Here is a 16529-nt window from a genome sequence, read left to right as displayed (position 1 = left end):
TGGGTTGGCTCTTATGCCGTGGCAAGGATTAGGAATAAGGCAGCTGGAGACCCTATAAGGCTAACCCCTTCATGTCCACACTCTCCCTGTTGTCACAGCTCAGCAAGTATTCCTGACTGTGGCAAGCTAGTGGTGGAGGTGGATATTTAGGCCGTCCTGTAGTAAATTGACTAATGCATGCAGTTTAAATTAACCCTGTGTTGTACGTTAGTTACAGTGGTTTCAATTAACTAACCCTCTGTCCCTTACAGTCTGGTGGGCAGAGGTGGCAATGGTGATGCACTGTCTGTGACACTCCATATGTTTAGCTTTCCAAGTACTTTACAGCAAATATAGACCAAATACTACAAGGATGGAGGTATAGGTTTAATTCTAAAATTTTCTATGTTTGGTCTGTAAGGTTAATAGCTTGTGACCCAATCCCAAACTGCTACGCAAATGTATACATGTGGAGAAACTAGAGACCCAAGGGTATTTACCCTGAGGTGCCCAGTGATATCCCAGTGATCCTGTGAGCAGTGAGCCGTCTCTGTGATTGTATGCACAGTAACAGTCATATTTGACTGTTACTGTAATGTTGCTGAATAGCCTCACATTTGGGTATCCAGCAACAACATGAGATATACACTGATCGCATTGTGTATCTCATGTGAGGATGGCTCCCCACTGACAGTCATTGAACCTCATGGACACCTTGTCCCTGCGTTTGCTAACCTGGGGTGGCTTCCATAATGCTATTTCTGCAATACCTCTCTCATGAGCTATGTAGAAATAGTGCAGTCTCTCCACTGTTGGTGAGACCTGCTCTGTAACAGCCCAGGACACAGCCAGTATACAGGGTATGGTTATGGTGCATGTCCTTAAGGGCTATATAGAGGTATATATTTACTCTAACTTTTAGTTTCCTCTTTCGGTTTTATGTGAATTTTTAATTAAAAAAATATATTTCTCTTCTGATTATTTACTTTGTTTTCTTAAAACACAGAAATGTATTTTATCCTAGTCACATTTTTACCATGCATTGCTTCTGCTTGCTAACAATTTATATAACTTTTTTTCTCTTTTTTTATTTATTTATACATCTTTTTGTATTGAAACTATGAAAACTATTATCACCATTTTTATTCACAGCTGTGTGGTACCATACTAGAGAATATGTTAGAACAGCAGAGCTGTCACATCACATTATAAAGTAGAGTGGAAAGCTATATGGAGTGTCCTCTGAAGATAACACTAATGGTTAAGTATTCTCACAGAAAATTAAAAGGATTCAGAGATCAAGTTGTTAAATTCTACTCTCCAAGTAATTTCTAAACCTCAGAGATCATCGTTTTTCCAAAGTCATAATGCAGGCTGGGGACATGGTTAACACTTCAGGTGGTCCTCATATTAATATCAGTAAAGTACATAGTAATGTGGCATTTATTGCCATTATAAACAAATGGAATTTCCATTACATTGAAAATGCTTAAGAAATCAAATAGACCATGTAGTTAAAACCTCTTTTTATTAACATATGGGGGCCGATTTACCATCTGTTGGACGGACATGATACGCTGCAGTGATCATGTCCGCCCGACATCGCTGAATGCTGACAGCATACGCTGACGGTATTTATCATTGCACAAGCAGTTCTGGTGAACTTCTTGTGCAATGACGCCCCCTGCAGATTCACGGCCAATCGGCCGCTAGCAAGGGGTGTCAATCAACCCGATCATATCTGATCGGGTTGATTGCTGTCCGACGCTCAGAGCAGGTGGACGAGTTCAGAAGCAGCGGTCTAAAGACAAGGGGAACAGGGGCCTTTTGGCCCTTGTTAAATCGGCCCCATGGACTTAAAATCTCTATGCATTTATGTTATATCACTGTATTTAAAATCTCTTCATTACTGTAACATCTGAATTTAATTGCAGGAAAAAAAAGTGAGCAATAAAATAGAAAAATAGCGTTTAATACATAATATCTTCTATTAAGAGGTCAAGTCTAATGAAAGGATGGTGTAACTGATCTGTACACTAAATTTGACTATCTATGCACATAAACTCATATAACAAAATATCTTTCAGTGATGACGCAAAGATCAATACCAATGTTTGCTTGGCATATTAATGGTTTTATCGACAATAAATATACTATTTAACAGGTACTTATGTACTAGGCACACAAGGGTCCAGATTAATTTAAACCTGTGTGAGAAACTAATATCTTGCAGAAAAATGAGCTGCAGCATCACAACTCAAAATCTGCGCAATGCAAGGAGATTTCCGCCCACCCCTAGTCACAGGAGCTGCAAGTGACTCTCCTTTATAATCAATGGAACAGCATCTTTCTCGCAATTGTCCACCTCTCAGCGCAGAGAATAAGCTCCACTATGGAGGATAACACACAAACCTTACAGAACACATACAAATGGGAGAAAAAACTCCCTCAATAAAACACTCAACTCTAACATATGCAAAAAAGAAAACATGAAAAAAGTAACAGACCAACAAAATTGAGACAACATAATCAGCTTTGCAAAAGCGAGACATGACAGCAACACTGAAACACGACAGCGCGATACAGGGAGACAAGATGAGACACGATAGCGAGATACACTAAACATGACAGTGGGATACAGGGAGACAAGATGAGACACGATAGTGAGATATACACTGAAACATGACAGCGAGATACAGTGAGATATGATAGTGAGATACACTGAAACATGACAGCGAGATACAGGGAGACACGATGAGACACGATAGTGATATACACTTAACACGACAGTGAGATACAGGGAGACACAGTGAGACATGATAGTGAGATACACTGAAACACAAAAGCAAGATACAGTAAAATACAGGGAGACACAATGAGACATGATAGTGAGATACACTGAGACCCAACAGCGAGATACAGGGAGACACAATAGTGAGATACACTGAAACATGACAGCGAGATACAAGGAGACACAGTGAGACACAATAGTGAGATACACTGAAACACGACAGCGAGATACAAGGAGACACAATGAGACACAATAGTGAGATACACTGAAACACGACAGCGAGATACAAGGAGACACAATGAGACACAATAATGAGATACACTGAAACATGACAGCGAGATACAAGGAGACACAATGAGACACAATAGTGAGATACACTGAAACACATCAGCGAGATACAGGGAGACACGATAGTGAGATACACTGAAACCCCACAGCGAGATACAGGGAGACACAATAGTGAGATACACTGAAACATGACAGCGAGATACAAGGAGACACAGTGAGACACAATAGTGAGATACACTGAAACACATCAGCGAGATACAGGGAGACACGATAGTGAGATACACTGAAACACATCAGCGAGATACAGGGAGACACGATAGTGAGATACACTGAAACCCAACAGCGAGATACAGGGAGACACAATAGTGAGATACACTGAAACATGACAGCGAGATACAAGGAGACACAGTGAGACACAATAGTGAGATACACTGAAACACATCAGCGAGATACAGGGAGACACGATAGTGAGATACACTGAAACCCAACAGCGAGATACAGGGAGACACAATAGTGAGATACACTGAAACATGACAGCGAGATACAAGGAGACACAGTGAGACACAATAGTGAGATACACTGAAACACATCAGCGAGATACAGGGAGACACGATAGTGAGATACACTGAAACCCAACAGCGAGATACAGGGAGACACGATAGTGAGATACACTGAAACACGATAGCGAGATACAGGGAGACACGATAGTGAGATACACTGAAACCCAACAGCGAGATACATGGAGACACTATAGTGAGATACACTGAAACACGACAGCGAGATACAAGGAGACACAGTGAGACACAATAGTGAGATACACTGAAACACGACAGCGAGATACAGGGAGACACGATAGTGAGATACACTGAAACCCAACAGCGAGATACATGGAGACACTATAGTGAGATACACTGAAACACGACAGCGAGATACAAGGAGACACAGTGAGACACAATAGTGAGATACACTGAAACACAACAGCGAGATACAAGGAGACACAGTGAGACACAATAGTGAGATACACTGAAACACGACAGCGAGATACAAGGAGACACAGTGAGACACAATAGTGAGATACACTGAAACATGACAGCGAGATATAAGGAGACACAGTGAGACACAATAGTGAGATACACTGAAACACGACAGCGAGATACAAGGAGACAGTGAGACACGATAGTGAGATACACTGAAACACGACAGCGAGATACAAGGAGACACAGTGAGACACGATAGTGAGATACACTGAAACACAACAGTGAGATACAGGGAGCTACAGTAAGATACAGGGAGACACAGTGAGACACGATAGTGAGATACACTGAAACACGACAGCGAGATACAGGGAGCTACAGGAAGATACAGGGAGACACGATAGTGAGATATACTGAAACCCAACAGCGAGATACAGGGAGACACAATAGTGAGATACACTGAAACATGACAGCGAGATACAGGGAGACATGATAGTGAGATACACTGAAACATGACAGCGAGATACAGGGAGACACAACAGTGAGATATCAGGCCCGTAGTGAGACAAAATGAGACACAACAGTGAGATATCAGACCCGTAGTGAGACAAAGTGAGACATGGCAGTGAGATATCAGGCCCGTAGTGAGACAAAGTGAGACACGGCAGTGAGATATCAGACACGTAGTGAGACAAAATGAGACACAACAGTGAGATATCAGACCCGTAGTGAGACAAAGTGAGACACGGCAGTGAGATATCAGACCCGTAGTGAGACAAAGTGAGACACAACAGTGAGATATCAGACCCGTAGTGAGACAAAATGAGACACAACAGTGAGATATCAGACCCGTAGTGAGACAAAGTGAGACACGGCAGTGAGATATCAGACCCGTAGTGAGACAAAATGAGACACAACAGTGAGATATCAGACCCGTAGTGAGACAAAGTGAGACACGGCAGTGAGATATCAGACCCGTAGTGAGACAAAATGAGACACAACAGTGAGATATCAGACCCGTAGTGAGACAAAGTGAGACACAACAGTGAGATATCAGACCCGTAGTGAGACAAAGTGAGACACGGCAGTGAGATATCAGACCCGTAGTGAGACAAAGTGAGACACGGCAGTGAGATATCAGACCCGTAGTGAGACAAAGTGAGACACGGCAGTGAGATATCAGACACGTAGTGAGACAAAATGAGACACAACAGTGAGATATCAGACCCGTAGTGAGACAAAGTGAGACACGGCAGTGAGATATCAGACCCGTAGTGAGACAAAGTGAGACACGGCAGTGAGATATCAGACCCGTAGTGAGACAAAATGAGACACAACAGTGAGATATCAGACCCGTAGTGAGACAAAGTGAGACACGGCAGTGAGATATCAGACCCGTAGTGAGACAAAGTGAGACACGGCAGTGAGATATCAGACCCGTAGTGAGACAAAATGAGACACAACAGTGAGATATCAGACCCGTAGTGATACAAAGTGAGACACGGCAGTGAGATATCAGACCCGTAGTGAGACAAAGTGAGACACGGCAGTGAGATATCAGACCCGTAGTGAGACAAAATGAGACACAACAGTGAGATATCAGACCCGTAGTGAGACAAAGTGAGACACGGCAGTGAGATATCAGACCCGTAGTGAGACAAAATGAGACACAACAGTGAGATATCAGACCCGTAGTGAGACAAAGTGAGACACAACAGTGAGATATCAGACCCGTAGTGAGACAAAGTGAGACACAACAGTGAGATATCAGACCCGTAGTGAGACAAAGTGAGACACGGCAGTGAGATATCAGACCCGTAGTGAGACAAAGTGAGATACGGCAGTGAGATATCAGACCCGTAGTGAGACAAAATGAGACACAACAGTGAGATATCAGACCCGTAGTGAGACAAAGTGAGACACGGCAGTGAGATATCAGACCCGTAGTGAGACAAAGTGAGACACGGCAGTGAGATATCAGACCCGTAGTGAGACAAAATGAGACACAATAGTGAGATATCAGACCCGTAGTGAGACAAAGTGAGACACGGCACTGAGATATCAGACCCGTAGTGAGACAAAATGAGACACAACAGTGAGATATCAGACCCGTAGTGAGACAAAGTGAGACACGGCAGTGAGATATCAGACCCGTAGTGAGACAAAGTGAGACATGGCAGTGAGATATCAGACCCGTAGTGAGACAAAATGAGACACAACAGTGAGATATCAGACCCGTAGTGAGACAAAGTGAGACACGGCAGTGAGATATCAGACCCGTAGTGAGACAAAGTGAGACACGGCAGTGAGATACACCAAGGCACAGTAAGACACAACAGCGAGATACAGCAAGACATGGCAGCAAGATACAGTGAGACACAGCTGACATGAAAGCGAGACAAAATGCTTCACAACGGAAACATTGACTTTAGGAATTCCGCATGCTTGGCGTTAGTGTAGGTGAAAGCTCCTGGTCCGTGTCTGCAAGGTCTCTCAAGACACTTTCCATTCTATCCAGCAAGATTATTTTTCCATAACACAACATACATAAGAATATTTTACATCTGCAAACATTTTCATTAGACACATTTAAAGCATGTTTCCTAAGATGCTTTGTAATTATTATTTTTCTGCTCCTTTCTTGTGTGAGACATCATATAATAGGCATTCCATGCAACTATAGAGGTTAATAGCAGGAACACCCACTTGTGGGACAGAACCTTATGTTTTGGTGCCAAGCCTCTACATATTATTATTATAATTTTTTTAAAAAACATCACCATAGTTTATTAGTAAGGGAAAGTGCTATAGTCCAGCAATGGGTTTTTTTTGTTTGTTTTTTTATTAGAAAAAGCCTAATTTCTTACTTATCCACTGCAATTTTGTTTTACTAGTCTGGAACTTAAAAAAATGTACAGAACTGTTCTAGCCCATACAATCTGAGGGTACAAAAAGTTGTCCAAAAAGCTACATATTTAGAGGTCTCATCTTCTACTACCTATTTCTACCTTTATTATGTTTCTTAAAACCCACATACCTCTCCACTTATTTCCATGTTTGCATAGATGCAATAAGACGTTTTTTTATAGGTAGGAAATTATAGTTATAGACCAGCAAAACCCACAAAATATAATACAATTAAATTATTGCATGCAATTGGAATACATTCTTAAATATATTATAAAATTTTTTAGAGAACTAAAAGGTTTATCAAGAGCAAAAGTAAAATAGAAGTAATAGTAAAAATAGTATTGCCTTCATATACACAGCTGACCATTCCAACTGTTAACCCTAGAAACATGTGTGTACATTTGATCCTAAAAATATGCGGCCCTTAAGTGAAGAGAAATTACATTGGTAGCATTTATACAAAGCAGCTGGAAAGCATTTACTCTCTCCTTCTCCAGGGGTTTTCTCTATCACTGCCTGGAAGGAATGTAGTTAGAATCTGTACAATATGAAAGAATTGTGGCCTCCACAACATGAAATCATAAAATAAAACCTTGAAACAGTTGCATGACCAGTGTTTTGCTATTGTATACTTTATACGTTCCACCAAAATGCCCAAATTTGGTTTAGATCTGAACAAGAATAAATGATAAAAAACCTGCTACTTATGAATGTACTGAAATAGTAACTACAGAAGCTCTTTAAATTGTTGTGTATAAAAAAAGAGAGACCACTGCAGTAAGAATTGATGCTGACTTTTCTGATTTAGCTGTAATGATGAAGAACAGATGTAAATGACTGACGGAGACATGAAGGGGTAGTATCAAAATCTGTGAGCATGTGCCAGTGAAGAGCGAGTTGAAAGCCGAACTGAGAGCAATCATAATAATTAAGGCAATGAGAACAAATATACAGTAGACAGAAACAGCCAGTGACCTAAAGACAAACAAAGTAGAGATTCTGGAACTAAATACTGCATTTTGATTTTAATTTTTAAGATGCTTCATGCTGTTTGATGTGGAATAATTTTCGGCAATCGTGTATGTTCTCAGCAATCTGCAGGGCTTAAAGGGATATGAAACCAAACTATTTTTCAACCATGATTGAGATAGAGAATGTGATTTTTAACAACTTTCTAATTTACTTTTATTATCAATGTTTCTTCGTATCTTTTGTTGAAAGCAGGGACATATGCTTAGGATCTGGCCCATTACTGGAGCACTATATAGAAGCAGTTTTGCAAGAATTGTATCCATTTGCAAGAGTATTAGATGGCAGCACTATTTCCTGCCATATAGTGGTCCAGATGACTACCTAGGTATCTCTTCAATGCAGAATATCATCGGAAAAAGCTAATTTGATAATAGAAGTAAATTGGAAACTTTTTGTTAAATGGTATGTTCTGTCTGAATCACAAAATAATTGTATTAGGGTTTCATATCCCTTTAATGCTATCAGTGCAATATAATGCTATTTATTCTGATGTTCTGACAAAAAGGGGCATCGATTAGTGACTAGAACTGACATAAAAATATAATAAGAAAATCTACTAATCCTGCACTGATTACACAAAGACATAAAAGTTCATAGAGAAAATACTGTAACGTGTTATTTTTATTACTTTACTGCTACTTTAATAAAAGTATGTGTTTAATCCTTGCAAAGAGGATAAAAACACACCTATAGCTCTAATTAAATGCATCCAATGAGCCAATGACAAGAGGCATAAGCATGTAGCCACCAATCACCAGCTAGTTCCCAGTATGGCAATTCTGCTTATGAGCCTACCTACAAATGCTTTTCAACAAATGATGCCAAGAAAACAAAGAAAATGTTATGAGTAAACTATAAAGTCTTTAAAAATTGCATGCACTGCCTGAGCCACTGAACCATAAACTGAACGTTTCATTTTGACTTTCATGTCCCTCTAACCACTTTTGGGAGTTTAGCTAATGGTTATATGCAAGAAAGAGTGCATATGAAAATGCTGTAACACCTCAGAGCATTTTTTTATTGCTCTTTTGTCTCATCATAAGTAAAAATGGCTGTGCATTTCAAACCCAATCAGAACCATTATTGCAATATAAATGCTGTTAAAGTGAATGTAAATTTTTATGCTAAAGTCCCCGTTTTTTAAAAATTCGAAAACAGGGGCACTTTAATTCATCAAAATTTACATTTCACTCGTGTTGTGAAAAAAAACTTACCTTTTAATCTTGACAGCTGCTCCAGCTTCCTCTGCCCATCGCAAAACCTCTTCCTGGGTCTAAAATGAGGAATCCGGCTTCCTCCAATCACTGCGTTGAATCAGACACTGATTCCCCCGGGGGGGGGGAGCCATGATTGGAGGATGACTGATCCAAATGTAAATTTTTATTAATTAAAGTGCCCATGTTTTTAATTGAATTTTTAAAAAACCGGGCACTTTAGCATCAAAATTTACATTCACTTTAAACGTTACTAATAGAGCAACCTAACACATCAGCAGCAGCACTGAGTACACACAAAAGAGACATCTAAATATTAATAGCTGGTCACATGCACATTAAAAATTATAACTAGAGCTGTGTTTGCCATTAAAAAAGTTTTGTCTACAAATGCATTTCTATTGGGAAAATGCTTTTAACAATATTTGAAATAGGCTGTTGTGCTCCTAAAATGTGTTGCCAGCTTGTACCTACCAGATAAAAAGCCCTTATAACTGCCAACACATACAAATATGTCCACACTGAACATCCTTGTCATAAATGCTTGTGTTAAATCTAAAAAAAAAGGGTTAAAGTTGATAGAAAATAGTTCTGTATCTTGATGCAACTGCCAAACAAGAAACCTCAAACATAAGAACTAGGTTCAGTCAAAGCCAAAGCTGTCAACAATATGCTTAACAGTAACAATGATCAGCTCACAGAGACTTTGGAAGGCTCTTCTTAGGCTCATTATTTCTGGAAGGGAACAGACATTTCACTCTAAGCTAATTGTGAACATTATTATTCAATGGGTTCTCAGTCATCTTTACAAAACATCACAATATGGGAATCCTTTGGGTCAAAGAATGGACCCTCATTTCCCTAATCCATTTGCATTAGCTACCATTTTGAATTCCTTGGTGAAAGGTGTCATACAACCATCACGGCTACTGGTTTCTAATTTCACTTAAGAGCATGATTTACATAAACATAAAGTGTGTGACCTTTTTTTATCTCTTGCTTTATCAATACTCAAGTGGAGTTGCAAAAAAAGAACTAATGTAATGCATGATACAATATCAGCATGGGTATAATCCAAAGAAAAATTAATTTTGCAGATGTCTTCTCAAAAACATACAATGGGCTAGTTCCCACATAATAATTTTGGATTTATAACTAAAAACTAACTAAATGAAAAAGATAAGTAAAAGAAAAGTAACAAACTAATAAACCTGCTACCAAACTAAATAACATTATTAAACTGACTTAAGCCGCACAGTGGGCACAGGTTTAAGCTAAACAAGTGTGTGTTTTTTTAAGAAACAATTTGACATTATGGTCAATCTTTGCTTCAGTAATATCCAAGGGCTTTGACCTGGTTATCATCAGAAGTAGAACTACTTGAGTTAATAGGCTTATATGCAATAATTGGAGACTATGAGCTGATATAATCAAAAGCTTTATGGCTTTGAGAATGACATTGTTTATATCTCTCATTCACATCAACAGCCCTGCTTACATAGCACTCAAGCTAGATTTTGGCTTTTTTTAAAGACTTATTAGATAATCTTACCATGCCAGAAAGCTTTTGAGAATTGGGACCTTAGAGAATTAGATCACATTTTCTGTCATTAAAGAAGGCACAACATTTAACACACGTTATGTAAGCTCTGCTATGGTAGAAATAAATATAAATATATATATATATATATATATATATATATATATATATATATATATACATATGTATATATATATATATATATATATATATATATATATATATATATATATATATACATACATACATACATATATAGTCTAAGATCTCCGCAGTGTGGTATATATTGTCTTTATATTTCCTTTTTGATAAAGTACAGAAGAGAGCACAATATATTAATAACTAACATGCTAATGAGTTTGCCTAAACACATGATGCTATAGAACACCCTACGACAAATTTATCAAGTAGTAATATACTGCTGTATAAGATGCATGGTACTGTAGCTATTGGTCAGCACGTGTAGAGTGGCAACCATTAGATACAGAAACTCATAGAATAGCTACTGGATATCTAGTGGAAATCACTTATAAGTGTGATACAGTGTATGCAAGTAACAGTAGTATATAAATGTGCCTTAGTCCTAAGAAAAGTGAAAAAAAAAATAAGATCAAGTTATTGACTAAACAATTGACAAGTAGAGGAAAAAAATTAAGCTATATAAAAGGATGAAAAAAGGAAAGAAATAGCACTGTGTATAGTAGTTCAAATTACTTATAAAGAAATAAAAAAGAGAAAAAATTGTAGCTATCTTGTTATCTATTAAGGATCAAAGAAAAATAGAGGTTTTCTTATTGTGTTATTATAAAAATGATCTTTTTCCATTGGATGTTGTATTTTCATGTGATATGTTTTAAGCAAACCTAGGACCCTGGTTCCCAGTGTGTTAAAGGGACATAAAACCCAAACGTTTTCTTTTATGATTTAGAAAGAACGTGATTTTAAACAACTTTTCAATTTGCTTCTGTTATCTAAATTGCTTCATTCTTTTGGTATCCTTAGTTGAAAAGCATATCTAGGTAGGATTAGGAGCAGCAATGCATTACTGGGAGCAAGCTGCTGATTGGTGGCTGCACAAAATGCCTCTTTTCATTGGTTCACCAGATGTCTTCAGAAAGCCCCCAATAGTGTATAGCTGCTCTTTCAAAAAAAGAATACCAATAGAATGAAGCAAATTGGATAAAATAAGTAAATAGGAAAGCTGTTTGAAATCCCATGCTCTACTTGAATCATGAAAAATAAGAAAAAGAAAAATGTTGTTTCATGTCCCTTTAAAGGGACACTGAACCCCAAAAAAATTATTTTGTGATTCAGATAGAGCATGCAATTTTAAGCAACTTTCTAATTTACTCCTATTATCAAATCAAATTTTCTTCATTCTCTTTGTATCTTTATTTGAAAAGCAAGAATGTACGTTTGGAAGTCGACCCATTTTTGGTTAACAACCTGGGTTGTTCTTGCTGATTGGAAGATAAATTCACCCACCAATAAACAAGTGCTGTCCAGGGTCTGAACCAAAAATGTCTGGTTCCTTAGCTTAGATGCCTTCTTTTTCAAATAAAGATAGCTAGAGTACAAAGAAAAATTGATAATAGGAGTAAATTAGAAAGTTGCTTAAAATTCAGCATCCCTTTAAGCAAATTATGAACCCTTCTGTCTTGCAATCATTTTAACCTAGCACTCCTTTAAAAGGGCATGAAACCCAAACCTTTTTCGTTTATGATTCAGATAGAGCATACAATTTTAGACAACTTTCTATTTTACTCCTATTATTTAATTTACTTCCTTCTAATTGTATCCTTTGTTGAATATCATACTTAGGTAAACTCAGGAGCAGCAATGCACTACTGGGAGCTAGCCGCTAATTGGTGGCTGCATGTATATGTTGTCATTGGCTCACCTGATGTGTTCAGCCCCACCCCATTAATTCCATGTGATTCTAAAAGTTAGATAGACATTTGATCCTTAATGATAATCAATAATCCTTTATAACCAATAAATCTAATCTCTTTTGATTGGCTTGTTTATAGGGACATTATACTGTAATAATAATATGCTCTAATTATTTTGAACACTTTATAATTACACAGATATTAATTTGTATATGTGCAATTATTGTATTCTGAAAAGGGAGCACATCATTAAAGGAGAGTCCACATCAAAATTGTTATTGATTAAAAATATAATCCCTTTATTACCCATTCCCCAGTTTTGCATAACCAACACAGTTATATTAATATACTTTTTACCTCTGTGATTACCTAGTATCTAAGCCTCTGTAGACTACCCCCTTATTTCAGTTCTTTTGACAGGCTTGCATTTTAGCCAATCACTGCTGACTCATTAATAACTCCATGGGCGTGAGAACAATGTTATCCATATATGGCACACATGAACTAGAGCTGTCTGTCACTGAGATAAGAAAAATCAGTTTATGAGCCTACCTAGGTTTAGCTTTTAACAAAAAAATACCAAGAGAACAAAGCTAATTTTAATGATAAAAGTAAATTGGAAAGTTGATTGAAACTCTATGCCCTATCTGAATCATGAATGCTTAATTTTGACTTGACTGTCTCTTTAAACTCATGCTCAGGAGCCTGAATGCATTGCTGCTCCTCAGTAAGACACAACTAGTAATTGGCAGATATGTGCATATGCAGCTCCTGATTAGTTCACCAACTATGTGTTCTGCCAATGAGCAGCAATGCCGTGAGGCTCCTGAGTGCAAGTTTATCTACAGGGGTTAAAAATATAGCTACCAGCAAGCAATCATGTAAAAATAATAGTCTCTAACCAATTTGAGTATTTTATAATCAGGATGATTAATACTATTTGAAATAAATACAATGATTAGATTTGTAAAACAATAAAAAGGAATATATAGTGAAAGAAAATATCTCCAAATAGACAAAACGTATGTGTTGTCTTGTAAATCTTACTATATAGGTCCATAAAATAATTGAATTTGTCTTTCTATACATTAATTTGAATTGTAAGTAAACTTACCACCGTTTAGGATATGTTGCTATTATAATCTTTATTTACTCTGAAACCTATCTATGGATTATTATAAAGAAAGATAAAATTTTATGGAAAACTATGATTTATTTATATTGTTAATTGATATTATCTGTATAAGTGCAGCAGCAGGACGATTGGTCACTGTTATTATACAATTAAAACCTAATCGTGGAAGTGCCACATTTATAGCTGTTTTCCTGAATGAGCAGGAAACATCTTTAGCAACCTGTTGATGTGCATAGCAGGAGGAGCTACAGTTAACTGCTGAGAGAGTGAAACACATACACATTTACATCAGTCTAAAAGCTGCTAAAATAACTCAATACATAAAAAGTAAGCTCTGAATACCGTTATATAGTCTGTAAAGGAGTGTGTGTGTGTGTGTATAATGTGTGTGTGTGTGTATGTATGTTGTGTGTGAATAATGTATGTGTGTTGTGTGTGTGTGTCTGTGCTGTGTATGTGTGCATATAGTGTGTGAAGGTGTGTTTGCTTGTGGGTGTGTGATTGTAATATGTGTGTGTATGTGTATAGTGTGTGTACTTGTGTGTGTGTGTGTGTGTGTTATTGAACTATATATAGTAACACATATTTGGATTACTTGGAACTCAACATAACCATAAGAATATATAAAGTTGATTTCAGCACAATTAGTACAAGTAATTAAAATAAACAATTTTAACATATATTTGTTAATATTTTAAATGTCTGATACATTTTCTCATTTTAAATGTCTTCTTATTCCAAGAATAATACCAACAAAAACTATTTAACACTATACAAAATATATGAATGCATTTTTATTTTGAGTACAACATTCTACATTGGGATTGAAATTATTAAATATGTTATGTTTAAAGTCTGCCCAACAATTTCATGCACAATAACGCCTGCATGCTGGTTAATATACTTTGCTCTCAGCACTCACATTCAGAACAGGACAAAGTAGTTGCAATTATATTCACTCTGCAATTTCACCAAAACAGTAACTAGACTGGCACCTTCTCAGGGCTGACAGGAGACAGCCAATTTCCTGACACTAACACAACTTGCTTGCTTTAGACAATCAAATACTTATCCCGATGACTGACAGCTAACATTGTGACACACCAAAGAACAACCGTTCAAGTTTGACACAGTAATTATAGAAAAACTTTGAGCACCCTTAACAAATGGCATTAATACACCCATATCATTCATAAGTATTCAGGAGAAAAAAATGTATCACTGTAATATTTTGCAGATAGAATTTCTATTGTGAATTTTCTGATCATTCACTATAAAATATATAAGTAAAATCAAGACACTGTTAATTTCTATTGTTACAATATGGGTGTAATGCAGAGAGAGGGCGAAAGCTCCCCTTGTATGTGAGTGTGGGCAGTGTCACTCACCCTCACTGCCGTACTGCTTGCCATTGTTCGCTCCCATCCTGTAGGCTTCATACTCTCATCACCCAGCAGACACAGAACAATTCCACCAGGAAAGGGATAAAACTAAGGTCGCAACTCTCCATGGGTTAACACAGTTAGAGAACAATGGAATTGAATAAAAAAAAAAAGAAAGAAGATAAAATGTTCTCCCAATTCCAAACTCTTAAAAATGATTCTATTCCCTGGCTGCAGTAAACTGGGGTTTAAACAACCAGCTCCATGTTATAATAATCCACAAAGAGTATCTTCTGTGCGGTGAATCAGTGCAGCTGTAACTTGCATCTCTGCAGCTAACTCCTCATCACACTGTTAGAGGCAGACTGAAGTACATTGTCATATCAAATTCTGTATTCCAGCAGATCCCGTATCCCTGTGTCTCAAGAAACAGCACTCTTCTCCAAGCCCCGCCCTGCCTCTCAGACCTACACTCCCCTTTGTTCACTTAAGGTAGATTGAAACAATTAATGCTCAGTAAATCAACTAGCTGACTAAAGATGAAGACCTAGCTTAGATTTGTAAGTATATTTCTTTAGTTCCTGCTCTTCTGCATAATCAGAGTTGAGTAGTTATCTTCTGTAAAAGAAACAAAATAAAGTATAATTAGGTATAGAAACAAACAAATCAAAAGTTGTTAAAGAGAGAACTTGCTCTTTTACCCCTTCAGTGTCGGTGGATTGAGACATTTCTCCACCACTGTAACCATATTTTTATGAATTTGTTATGGACTTTATTTTTTAGTAGTTTCACAATTACATATCATGCCATTTTTAATTGCAATGTTGTTTCTGATTTAAGAACTGATACAATAAATGTATGTATTTGCACCATCTAAAAAATAAGTATATTTTAATTATCAGAGTTTATGTACCCCCCAGATCCAATTTACCACCATTAAACTATATATTTGCTAAAGCTACACATTGTAAGAAATATCCATTAGGCTATATCAGCCATGGAAATACTTGTCCAGGAATTGTCCCTTTATTTTTCTAGGACTTTTCATCCTTGTTCCAGATTTTCAGCCAAAGTTTGAAAAGGTAGCGGCAGAAATTAAGGTACACAAAAATGACCCATGTCTCCTGAGCACACATACACACACACACACACACACACACACACACATATATATATATATATATATATATATATATATATATATATATATATATATATATATATATATATATATATATATGTGTGTGTGCATCTCATACATTAATATGCTTATTTTAACCCCTTAAGCTATTTAACTGTAGCTCTATGTCACGTGGTACATAGCCCATCATACTGCATAATGTAGATCTACGTCTAACATGCTAGAAGCCCAAGCAGTCTTTGTTGTCAAGA

At 37.1% G+C, this 16529-nt stretch overlaps 1 protein-coding gene across 1 annotated transcript in view; it reads right to left on the bottom strand.

Annotated features, from left to right (window-relative positions):
• Positions 1-15476, bottom strand: part of FBXL7 (F-box and leucine rich repeat protein 7) — a 443070-nt gene extending 427594 nt beyond the window's left edge. The window contains exon 1 of the mRNA XM_053714602.1: positions 15144-15476. Coding sequence (XP_053570577.1) covers positions 15144-15180 — 37 coding nt within the window. The 5' untranslated portion in view covers positions 15181-15476. The remainder of the gene's footprint in view (positions 1-15143) is intronic.
• Between the last annotated feature and the right edge of the window lie 1053 nt (positions 15477-16529).

This window comes from Bombina bombina, chromosome 5 (genome assembly GCF_027579735.1).
Source record: "Bombina bombina isolate aBomBom1 chromosome 5, aBomBom1.pri, whole genome shotgun sequence".
Taxonomy (NCBI): Eukaryota; Metazoa; Chordata; class Amphibia; order Anura; family Bombinatoridae; genus Bombina; species Bombina bombina.
Note: the sequence above shows the minus strand (reverse complement) of the source record. Positions and strands in the feature narration are given on the sequence as shown.